The sequence below is a fragment of the Pleurodeles waltl genome, chromosome 3_1 (genome assembly GCF_031143425.1).
Source record: "Pleurodeles waltl isolate 20211129_DDA chromosome 3_1, aPleWal1.hap1.20221129, whole genome shotgun sequence".
Lineage (NCBI taxonomy): Eukaryota > Metazoa > Chordata > Amphibia > Caudata > Salamandridae > Pleurodeles > Pleurodeles waltl.
This window is the reverse complement of record NC_090440.1, coordinates 160,247,935-160,260,502: the sequence shown is the minus strand read 5'-3', so window position 1 is coordinate 160,260,502 and position 12,568 is coordinate 160,247,935. Positions and strand designations below refer to the sequence as shown.

Sequence of the window (12,568 nt, the reverse complement as noted above, 5' to 3'; positions counted from 1 at the left end):
AGTCCTACAAAGTTTGGGTCCACAGGATGTTTGATACAAAGTTGCTATTTACAGCTGACGTCTGTGCATGTTCAGTACAGTTTTCCATAGCAAGATAAGACCTATGTTTTCATTGAACATTTAGGAGAATAGGCAATAGGATGGCTACCAGAATCCATGTTATTTCATACATTTTTTACACGTCAGTGTTTTCCTGTGACAACCTGATGGTTCTAGGTGCTGTAGCCTAGGTTGTTTCCAATTATTTATTTACAATAAGACCCATGATAGCAATAATTGCTAGGGGCTCTTAGTGACATAGACTGATGTGGTCACACTAAAGGACCAAATGAGGTTAACACACACAAATTTGTGACTTTGTAAGTTATGACAAAAAAAAATGTAGTTAGTCCTCCCCAAGATTTTGTATTTATTTAGTGCCCTCCCAATATATCCTTCCACTCCCTTTTTCATACAATGGGAAGGCCTGATCACTGCATTTATAGGGCAAAATGGAAATCAAGAAGGACAATGAGATTCCTACAATTACTTGTAGCTGGGGGAATTGGACTGCCCCCATTTCCAATTCCGCTACTGAGCAGCATTGTGTAGAATGCCTGTCAGACTGATTAATGACATATTTAAAGCTTTCCAGGTGATTAGGGAAGAGTTCAACATTCCTTCAAAGCAATTTGTTTACCATATTTACAGACAAACCTAAGGAAATGATACCTGAGTATCCACCCAAAATATGTGTAGCCCTAATAGATAGTGTGACCCACAAAGGGTGTCTGAATACAACCATATTTTCTTGAAGGCAGGGCAAAATCCATTAAAACTATGGGAACAAAAATGGGCAAAAAGGTTTGAAACAGAGATTTTTCTGGAAATGACCATAGCATGTATTAGTATGAGGAATTTGGCTAGCAGAACTGCTAAATTTTGCTTGAAGCACTATCAGTATGTTTTTGATTTTGGTGTTAGTGTTAACACTTGCAAAGCTAAATACTGGCAAAAAAGTTACTGTCCCAGGTATAGAGCGCAAGAAGCAGATGGAGTACATAGGTTTGCAAGATGCCCAGTATTCACCCGTTTTCAGACAGTATTGGGAGCAAGTACTAAATAACGGTCTGCTTGCTGGAGGAATATCATTAAGCTGTGATCCTGTTTTGATCATGTTAGGGCTCCATAGCTAAATCTACATATGATTTGTTTTCGTAGCTATAATGATTACATGTCAACATAGTGCACATATTTGGAAAAGTAATGTACACCTAGAGATAGTTTTTGCGACCCGCGAGATTATAGATTCAATAGTTTTAATTGTGGGAAACAGATTAACTTAGATAAGCCTATCAAAAGACACAGTTACTTATGGGGTCACTTACAAATGCATAAATTAAAAAAATATCTATATTTTTTTATTAGGTAGCCCCTGGGCAGAAGGAAATATTGATTCTATAAATTCTCTTATATGGAGACTGGTTGTTGAAATATGTATTTGTTAATGTAATTAGGTACTTCGGTATTATTCTGTCAAAAAATATACATTTGCAATGCATTTGCCAAACTTATTTGCACTTTCAAACTCACTACATAATAAACCCGGTGCAGATGATTTAGTAAGTGTAATAAAGGTAATGTTGCGGCCCCATTGTTGCAATCTATAAGCAGGTGTACACTATTTGAACCATGAAAATCATATTTGTTGTTGGAAAACTGTGAATTAGGCAAACGCCAGATACTTCTGCATACTGTTGGAATAAGCATCAGGCTCTAGATACCCAAAACCTGAAACCTTTATTATCACAGAACCAAATGATACTGTGGTTTTCTTGGTGTTCTATCGAACTGATGGTTCCAGGCATTTCTCAATTGTTTATCTGCTAGCTCTGCTATGCTAAAGACTGGGTTCTGCAATCATGTTGTTGGAAAACACATGTAATATTGAGACCACAAATTATATGGTGCTGCAGTATTGCAAAACTAGCAAGAAAACACCCAATGAATGTTTAATGTTGTCATAATGTAATATATTAGGCATGTAACTGGAGAACTAACACAAGAAGCTTCTTCAAAATATCTCTTGTTTTATAGGTTGTTGAAGATTGGAAATTTGTGGCTCAAGTTCTGGACCGGATGTTCCTGTGGGCATTTTTACTTGTTTCAATAATTGGATCTTTCTTTCTCTTCATCCCTGTGATATATAAATGGGCAAATATCATTGTGCCTTTACACATGGGAAGCACTTTTGGAGAAAGACCATAGAACCATACCAACTTGTAAAATCTATCTGTACGCCATGATTGTAATATCTTGTTATGGATCTTCAAATCATAGCATGTTTGGTTGTAAACACTGTACATATATAATATTTTGAATATAATATACTTTTACTTGTAGGAACATGAATATTGATCATATGATTGTTGGAAAATATGCATAATAAGTCAACGTTTCTATTCAAAGTTGAAATGATTGATAATACATATAGGTGTGTTCTCTTAATGTTCCTTCAACAGAGTGTTAGAGCTTGAAACCTTCTCTCCAGATTCCTGTTTTTTCACACACACAGAGCTACACCCCTTGACATCACCATCCAGAATATTGGCTTGTATTGTATATGCTGTTGTGCCTATGCACATCTGCCCATCAGCCTTTCTTCCATGAGTGCCATATTTCTTTCTTTCTCATGTATCAGTTTGTCAGCCCATATATAACATATGCCTGGGACACCGTAGGTAATTTTCCATCTAAAGCAGTCAGTGGAGGCTAGTGAACTTTCAGTCATCCGGGTTGTTAATATCCATTTCAAGATCACATAAAGCTCGTGTAGAGAGTGAGAATGGTGCTTTGAGAGAGTTAGCCACTGACAAAATTATGAAAAAAAACTTGCCCAAATGGTCTATTTTGCTGCACAATATTTAAGAAAAAGTGTCTGGAATCTCATAGGTTTTACAGGCTGTTTGAAAAAGTTACTCATGAAATATTAAATGACTTCAGGGCTTGGTGCATATTAAGTGAGACCACAGTAGTGTTCGGGTAGTCTCCTGCCAACCCCTATGAAAGTTGTGCACTACATATCAATAGTTCACTTCAATGTAACCACTGCAGAGAGTACCACTCTCTGGCACTACATCATGGTAGGTAAGTACAATAGTATTTAATTTATTTGCGATACTATTTAATTAAATTAATGTTAATTATTCAAATAAAAATGATTCTGGTTAAATATATTATTTACCCTAATTTAAACTAGTTAATATTATGGTTATGGTGAATTAATCAATAAAAAGTTAGTTTATAAAAGGCAATGCTAAATACATTAAATGTAATTTAAGTAAATTAAGAGTTAAGTACATTTTTGTCACGGTTTCGGGCAGGGCTGATCAGGACTTTGGTTGGGACACCCCTTGAGGTCACCGAATATCCTACAGAGGTAGTATACTGGGGCAGAAGAGCAGCTAAAGGCATACACGGAAAGGACAGCTATGGATAGGCACAGGAAACAGGAAAGTAAAAGCAGAGCAACCCTTGTGTGAACAAACAGGAAACGGATTACCAGTGGACAAACACGCTGGGGTTGTACACAGAGTAAGGCGCAGAACCTCCCACAGTGACAGGGAATCTCAATGCCTCTGTGCAGTTTTCTCTTACAGATAGTCACCCTGCCAGCCCCATAGAAAGGAGGCAGCAGAAGTGATTCTGTCTCTGGACCCTAGAGCACAAACAAGGATAGTACTTACATACACAGGACACGCTCTTGTGGGTCCAGCTGGAAACACAGTGGCGATTCCTGAGAAAACAGCAATAGCACACTGTCACTGTTAGGCACGAAATACAACGTATAACACTGGACAAGGATGGGGGCTGGAATTGCCTCCTGGAAACCAGGAGCCAACCCCAGTACACAGGAGGACACGTATACACTGGTGAAGACTGATAGAACACTTACCAGACACAAAGAACCAAGAAGAAACAGAAACAGAAGGGAACAAACAAAGAGGCAGAGGCAAGAACTAGGAACAGGCTCAGGCTGAAGCAAAGGCGGGACTAGGACTTGAAAACAGGGCGCAAACTTCTGGCTGGGACAGACAGACACAGGACTGGGAAACTGAGAACAGGCTCTGGCTGGAACAGGCAAGGACAGGACTGGAATACAGGGAGTAGGAAATGAGCAGTAAACAGGACTGGGAAACAGAGAGAAGGTTCAGGCTGAAACAAGGCAGGAGCAGGGCAGAGAAACAGGGAGCAGGCTTTGGAAGAAACAAACAGGTACAAGGCTAAGAAGTAGGGAGCAGACTCTGGCTGGAACAATCAGGAGCAGGGCAGAGAAACAGGAAACAGGATCAGGCTGGAACATAACAGGAACAAAACTGGAACACCATCCGACAAGGGGTCTGTAACACAAAGGAATTGAAGTCCGATGCACGACGGGGAGCTTGAGGAAATGGCTGCTTATAAGCAGTTCCAAGCTGGGCTGCACAGGAGAGGTTTCAGGTGTGTGTGGTTTCGGACACTTGCAAGTCCTGGAGGAGAGGATCCAGTGAAAAGGAGCAACTGGACTTCTCCCATAGAAGACAATGGGAAACAGAATCCGGGTTTTCCTGACTACCAAGCTGTGCATTATGGGATTTGCAGTCCCAAGAAGCAAATGTAGTCCTACACAAGTGTACCATGGAGAAAAGAGAAACAAACAGGAGTCAGCAAGGGACTCTAGATAGGTGTTCAAGGTGATTCCCAGGCTTCTGACAGTCCCCTTACAGCGCCCCCTGGAAATGGGACGACCGAGTCGTAACAGTATACCCCCTCCCACCAGTCTGCTCAAGAAGAGAAGGTGATCCTTTGGCTGAAAAAAGTTGAAGAGGAAAAGCCGCAGCAAGAAAATCCAACACCAACCTTGGTTGATAAGTTTACAGTCCTGCCATAGGTGAATATTCCAATGAGCAAGGCATGTATTAATACCCATATGGGCTCTGATGTCTTTCCTCTTTATTGTTCGATTGATACGGGAGGAGTGCATGGAGTTGGTTTCTGGTGAAGTGGATTCAGGAGCAAGGAGATCTGGAATGGCATTATGGGCAGTATTCTTTAGGACATTAGTTCCCTGTTCAGTACTGTCTTCTTTGGAGGAGATAATTGGCGTATTAGTAACTGTAAGGTCTATAACTCCTTCCGACAAGCAGGATATGTCTGTTTCTGCAGCAGTATTTGCATTGATTGTGGTCTGAGGCTTGCAAAGCATAGAGACTGGGGAGACATGGGTAACTGGTGGTCTCAAGGTAAACATGTAAAAGTCCGAATTTTCTTTAGTTTTGGATGACTTCGGAGTATCAATCACAGGATCAACAAGAGTTTTTAAGTCTTTAGAAACTGGATTAACATCTGAAAATGTAGAAGTTCCACAAGCTAATTCTTTAGGGTGATCTTCAGACAAGACTGGGATTTCTTCATTGCAAGTGCTCTGTGGTGTGTTTGTGGTATCATAAATGGTTTCTTTGCAAGGTGTTTCTACTACAGGTAGTTGATCTTCAACTCTGTTAACATTGAAAGGTTGTTCTTTGGAAAGAAATAGAACTGGAGTCTCTTCAGAAATCACCTTTACACTGTTACCTACATTTTCAGCTCTAGCCTTTGAATTGATGATGGTTTCTTGCAATAAAACACTAAGAACAGTACTTATCATCAGATCTTCGAATACAAGATTCAAATTCAAGTCTTTAGTTTTAGTGGGACATATTATATCTTTCAGTACTTGAGCTTCGGTTTCAGATTGCTGGTTTTCAGGAGTCTTTAATTTCAGAGACACAGCAGGTGGCATTGGTGTGGCTGATTTTACATCAAAATCAGATACCGGTAGCTCAGAGGTCTGTTCTTCACTAACCGTTGAACTGGAAACAGGAAACGCAGTGGCAAGGAACAGCAACTCAGAATCAGTGGTTGAGGCTGCAACTGTGTCCAGTTCTAGGAGAAGGCTCTCATTTCTTATGGCAGGCTGTTCAGTTTCAGATTGCTGGCTTTCTTCCTTGTCTGAAATCTCCACGGTTTGCTTTGACACAGAAGAGATTTTTAAACTTTCTGAGAAGTCCATTACATTCTTAGTAATTGCGGGTATTTCTTCACGGTCAGAAAAATCCATTAATTCACTTGAAACAGAAACTGTCTCTTCATTATCTGAAAATTCTATGATATTGTTTGAAAGGGCAGGAGTATCCCCACAATCTGAAAATTCTGGTGTGTGCATCATTTGAACAGCACTATCTGCAGGTTTGTTCACGGCAAGGCAGGAACCACTGTCATCACTAGATTCAGATTCTTCAACACTGTTGCACAACTTGCCATTAATCTCCAGAAAAGTCATATCTTGGTTTCTTAAGGTGCAGCTATTGTAGTCTGTATCAGAACTCTCTTCTTCCTTTGGCTTTATTTGTTCTGATAGAGGGGCTGAGACACTTCCTTCTGAAGACTCTGATCCATCCTTTGAATCAAGAGGTGTCAAATCTCTCAGAGATTCAGTCAACTGTACAGGAATTTTCACTGGAGAACTACAGGCTGAGAGAGAGTCTGAGGAAGAGGCTGATATATTTATAACTGGAGCTGTCTTTTGACTGTCATAAATAGAAGGGACAATCTGCTCGATAGAAGTCTTTGGAGAGGCACACAAAGTAGCATACTGTTCTTTAAGCCAAAGCTGGTGATCATTTTCTTTTTTCAGGTTTTCAAATTGCCTTGCAGTAGTTTCCATCAGCTGCTCTGTTACTTCTTCTACCTTACAGATAAACAGAATGTCTGGTTCTGCCAACAGTGAAATATGCATTGATGAAAAGAGCCCATGTGCAAGATTTCTTGTGTATGTTACAACATATTCATCATAGAAGTCTGATATCTGCCTTTTAATCTGCCAAAACTGCTCTTTTAGTGTGTGTATGTTCATATTGTTATCAAACCCACTCAGAATAGAAAAGGGTTTAGCAGAGCTTTTAGGGATTGAGACTGGTATATTATCATCCAGTTTGGGAAGAGCACAAGCTTTTTGAATTGAACTAAGGAATCCCACAGTCTTTACTGATCCCTTTGATACAGGTTCTATCCTGCTCACTTGAAAGCACTGAGGGACTGGTAGATCTTTACACGAGTCAGCACAACACTTAGGAATTGAGACTGATGTACTTTCATCCAATTTGGGAGGAGCACAAGCCCTTTGAGTTGAACTAAGGAATCCCACAGTTTTTACTGATCCCTTAGATACAGGGTCTAGCCTGCTGACTTGAAAACTCTGAGGGACTGATAGGTCTTTATAAGAGTCAGCACTGCACTTTGAATTCTGAGAAACTGGCCTAGATGGGCTGAAGCACTCAACAGAAAACAAGGGAATCGGTAGTGTGGCTTCTTGAACAGTGTCAGGGTTCTTTGTTTTGGCAGAGTGCTGGAAGTGAATCTGGGATGCACTAGCATGAGGCAAGGAATTAACCAGGTTTTCTTGAGAGTAAATGTCTTGTGCAGAAGTAGCAAAAGCACTTTCACTGTTAGGAACATTCTCCCCTGTTTGAGGTAATAGAACCTCCAAAAACTCATTATTACTTTGTAATTCTTCTACAGACAGGGATTGGGGGTCATAATCACATATATTATAATAGCTGAACATTGAGGAATCAGCAAGCCACGCAATGTAGTACTGCATTTGCAATCTTTGATTTTCTTTAACAAGTCTATCCTTTAAACTAAGGCCTTTTTTAGAGGTCTTCTGAGAAAGTCTAGGTTTAGAAAGGGGTGTCTTAACATGATAGGAAAGCATTTTAGGTTTGTGTGTGCCTTTACTGCCAGGGGAGCTTGAAATGTTTGGGTCGTGCATTCTGTCACGGTTTCGGGCAGGGCTGATCAGGACTTTGGTTGGGACACCCCTTGAGGTCACCGAATATCCTACAGAGGTAGTATACTGGGGCAGAAGAGCAGCTAAAGGCATACACGGAAAGGACAGCTATGGATAGGCACAGGAAACAGGAAAGTAAAAGCAGAGCAACCCTTGTGTGAACAAACAGGAAACGGATTACCAGTGGACAAACACGCTGGGGTTGTACACAGAGTAAGGCGCAGAACCTCCCACAGTGACAGGGAATCTCAATGCCTCTGTGCAGTTTTCTCTTACAGATAGTCACCCTGCCAGCCCCATAGAAAGGAGGCAGCAGAAGTGATTCTGTCTCTGGACCCTAGAGCACAAACAAGGATAGTACTTACATACACAGGACACGCTCTTGTGGGTCCAGCTGGAAACACAGTGGCGATTCCTGAGAAAACAGCAATAGCACACTGTCACTGTTAGGCACGAAATACAACGTATAACACTGGACAAGGATGGGGGCTGGAATTGCCTCCTGGAAACCAGGAGCCAACCCCAGTACACAGGAGGACACGTATACACTGGTGAAGACTGATAGAACACTTACCAGACACAAAGAACCAAGAAGAAACAGAAACAGAAGGGAACAAACAAAGAGGCAGAGGCAAGAACTAGGAACAGGCTCAGGCTGAAGCAAAGGCGGGACTAGGACTTGAAAACAGGGCGCAAACTTCTGGCTGGGACAGACAGAGACAGGACTGGGAAACTGAGAACAGGCTCTGGCTGGAACAGGCAAGGACAGGACTGGAATACAGGGAGTAGGAAATGAGCAGTAAACAGGACTGGGAAACAGAGAGAAGGTTCAGGCTGAAACAAGGCAGGAGCAGGGCAGAGAAACAGGGAGCAGGCTTTGGAAGAAACAAACAGGTACAAGGCTAAGAAGTAGGGAGCAGACTCTGGCTGGAACAATCAGGAGCAGGGCAGAGAAACAGGAAACAGGATCAGGCTGGAACAGAACAGGAACAAAACTGGAACACCATCCGACAAGGGGTCTGTAACACAAAGGAATTGAAGTCCGATGCACGACGGGGAGCTTGAGGAAATGGCTGCTTATAAGCAGTTCCAAGCTGGGCTGCACAGGAGAGGTTTCAGGTGTGTGTGGTTTCGGACACTTGCAAGTCCTGGAGGAGAGGATCCAGTGAAAAGGAGCAACTGGACTTCTCCCATAGAAGACAATGGGAAACAGAATCCGGGTTTTCCTGACTACCAAGCTGTGCATTATGGGATTTGCAGTCCCAAGAAGCAAATGTAGTCCTACACAAGTGTACCATGGAGAAAAGAGAAACAAACAGGAGTCAGCAAGGGACTCTAGATAGGTGTTCAAGGTGATTCCCAGGCTTCTGACAGTCCCCTTACAGCGCCCCCTGGAAATGGGACGACCGAGTCGTAACAATTTTAGTGTATGGTTATTAAATTTATCTTATTTTAAATTAAAAAGAGTAAGAGTTAGGTTAGGATAAGTTCTTTATTGTAATTTAAATTTTCTTATTAGAGTTAGTTTACAAATATTTGTAGCTTATTTTACATCAATTAAGGGCTAGTGATAGTGTTAGATTAGGAATGTTTTATTTATTTATTGCAATTCAATTTAAGTTATTTAAGAATTAGAGATAGGGCCTAATTACGAGCGACTGCCAGATTTGCGGTGGCGTCTGGACCGCCGCTGCTGTGGCGGTCCAACCGCCACATTAGGACTCTTGTGGTCTGACCGCCAGGGTTCCAGTGTCTCAGCTGGAATCAATGATCCAACGGGCTGACGGTGGGTGCAGGTTGTAATCAGCCAGTGCGGCGCAGCATGCAGCTCCACCCTGCTGATTACATCCTGGTTGCACCGCCATGAAAAAGCCGGCGGAGAAGAGTTGCACAGGGTTACGAGGGGGTCCTGATCTGCCCATTGGATGGGCAGTGCAGGGGTCCCCCTAACCAGCACCCTCGGAATGCCCACTGTCTACTGTGCAGACAAAACACATTTCAAGGGAGTTGGTGCCCCCTGCTGCGGCAGCATTGCAGCCGGCTCGAATACGAGCCGGCGACAATGCTGCTGCCACTTTCCAGGTGGGCAGACAGTTTCTGCCCGTCAGCCCAGCGGGTCCGGCGGGGAAGTCACCACTACAGTGGAGGCCACCCTGTCGGGAGTTTTGCAGACGGGTGTTCCCGTCTGGCAAACTCATAATCAGGGCCTTACTATTAGAATTTGGTTAAACAAAATGATTTAATTTCAAATAATGTACCTTAAGCAATGAGCTAAATTTGGTACATAAGTTTCATTAAGGCTTTTATTTAAAATTGGTTGAAGACTACAATTACTGCTATAATTAAGTTAACCACATAAGCCATAGCAATTTAAATACAATAAGTTTACTTTAATTTAAAAAGTAAACATATTTGTAGAGTATGCTTAATGGGGGTCAAAGTAGTGGCACCTTCATAAAATGGACCTTGAGGTAACAACATGCAGTCAAGAAAACATTTGGAAAAATAACATTTTCTCATGAAGTTGCTATAAAGCATTCTCCAAACAATGTTGTCATCCAGTTTGATCTGGTCACATAATTTTTCAAAGAATATGTGCATCCCTCTCAGATTTTCTGTTCCATGATTGGGAATCGAAATTGCTGTAAAAGGAAGAGTTTTCTATAAGGTTAGACAAATGTAAAAACTCCAGCTCAGACAATAGAGCAAGTTTGTCCTCATCATATAAGTTCAAGCCTGAGATAGCAGATATGTGGAGTGATAATTAGCCAGAAATGGGTATCAACATTGACGCCAGATGTGTTTTGAAATAATCATCATAGCGGAAATAAATTCTGCCATCAAACAAATGACCTCATAACTTCGGCTGTTCCCCTAATTTAGAATTTTCTGATCCATTTCTATCCAAGTTCAAGCTTTCCGTTTTGATTGATAAACTAAATTGTTCTTATACATTATATAGTCTCTTTCAAAATATATACTACTTTTGCTTTAGGATTTCAATACATATATTTATTCTGCACACAACTGTAATGATTCTTACATATTAAGTAAATACATGACAGCAAATTGCATCATGTTCACAGTTATTCTCGTCAAATACCAGTCAGTTTCTTAGTGTGATACAGTGTCCCCATGATATGGCTGCTTCAACCCCCATGTCAACAATCCACTCTCACAGATATGTTTATATTGCTCCTTCTGTATTTCAAAGAAGGTATTAATGCATTACTCCTTTTCACTTCAATTGTTCTCCCTGGATAACAGTGCCTTTTACTTTTGGCCTTTTCAGTCTGCTATGACAAATGTTTTTGATGTAGCTCAAATTAAAAAAACGAATTACAAACTTCATCTTCTCTGTGCCGTGTTTTTTATATGTGTAAGTAAATGTGATACAGATGACCAGGTAAAACAAAAGAATTGTTTTCTTTCCTACTTCTTTAGGGTTCTCTTGATGAAGTGGTTCCGTCATGACAAATGGTCAGTAAATATGAGAATTAGGAATTAGGGTGTGCAATGAGGGATTGTAATCTGACTGGTTGGTTAACCAATAGAAATATGCAATTGCCATTCTTCAGCTTCTGGACCATGCTAATGCAGTATTTTCTGTGTTCATTATTAGTGATGATAAAATTGAATATTATCTTCAGTTAAACTATTTTTTGACATAGTAATTTGCTTTATTATCCTATGTTCGTATCTGTAGGATTGTATCTCCCACTCTGACTAACTGTTTTATCGTCATATCTCCCGCATATCCCATCACCAAGATTTATGTCAAGGGAGCCTTTTTGTCCACAGGGAAGTATGACCAAAGAGTGAGGAAAATTTTTGAGGCAACTTTCAAATGTTTCCTTAAAAGTATCACATATCAGGCGTGTTTTTCATCTATGTTGCTGAAAATGCTAGTAGAACAAATAAGCAATTTCGATGAGAACAAGAAAAGAAAGAACAGTGACCTTGAGAATAGCATGTTCAACATATGTGTGTTTTTTTGTGGAAAATTGAACTCCTTTAAAGCACAATTTGCAAATTGCAAGTGCAGTTAGCTGCTGGAGGATCTGACACAGCCTGTAGATTTCCTTCCTTTATGATATCACACAGGGAATATGCCTCATACAGCACCTTACCGTTCCTGCCTTAATGAACAGAATCAAGGCCACTGAACTGCACACCCACCACTGCTTTCCCAATGTACAGCCCTCAAAGCTGCTCTGATGCAGTGGACTCTCTGCCCTGATGCATGTCATTTGTAGCTCACCTGAAATGCAGTGCCCACCATAGGCCCATCACTCTGTGTTCTATTTTTGTACATCACCATATGCCCCATGTTACATATTAACCTGTGTTGTGCTCACTTGGTACACACTACTCTCTTCTCAACTTTAAAAAGTCATTCTTTGATACCTCATTCACATCTCCGAGTGCCCCTGCTGCACACCACTATGGGCTCTCTTCTGCACACTACCATTTGCTGCTGGGTACATATCACCTTTTGCCCCAAACTGGACTAGTTGTGGTAACACCTTAACTCTACAGAACTCTAACATCCCAAAAATGTTGGTGCTCAAAACCGTAATTCCCCATCTCCGTGCGTAACACATAACTCACAAAATAACAGTAAAGTGCAATGCTCCTCTACCCGCACGGATCACAGTCCTCACAATCCATCTTGTGAAAGGGCGGCGTAGGGGTAATCCTAATGAAACCCACTCGCTT

At 41.2% G+C, this 12,568-nt stretch overlaps 1 protein-coding gene across 1 annotated transcript in view; it reads left to right on the top strand.

The window, feature by feature from the left end:
- Window positions 1–2,247, top strand: part of CHRNA5 (cholinergic receptor nicotinic alpha 5 subunit) — a 186,574-nt gene extending 184,327 nt beyond the window's left edge. The window contains exon 6 of the mRNA XM_069222044.1: window positions 2,077–2,247. Coding sequence (XP_069078145.1) covers window positions 2,077–2,247 — 171 coding nt within the window. The remainder of the gene's footprint in view (window positions 1–2,076) is intronic.
- The last annotated feature ends 10,321 nt before the right edge of the window (window positions 2,248–12,568 follow it).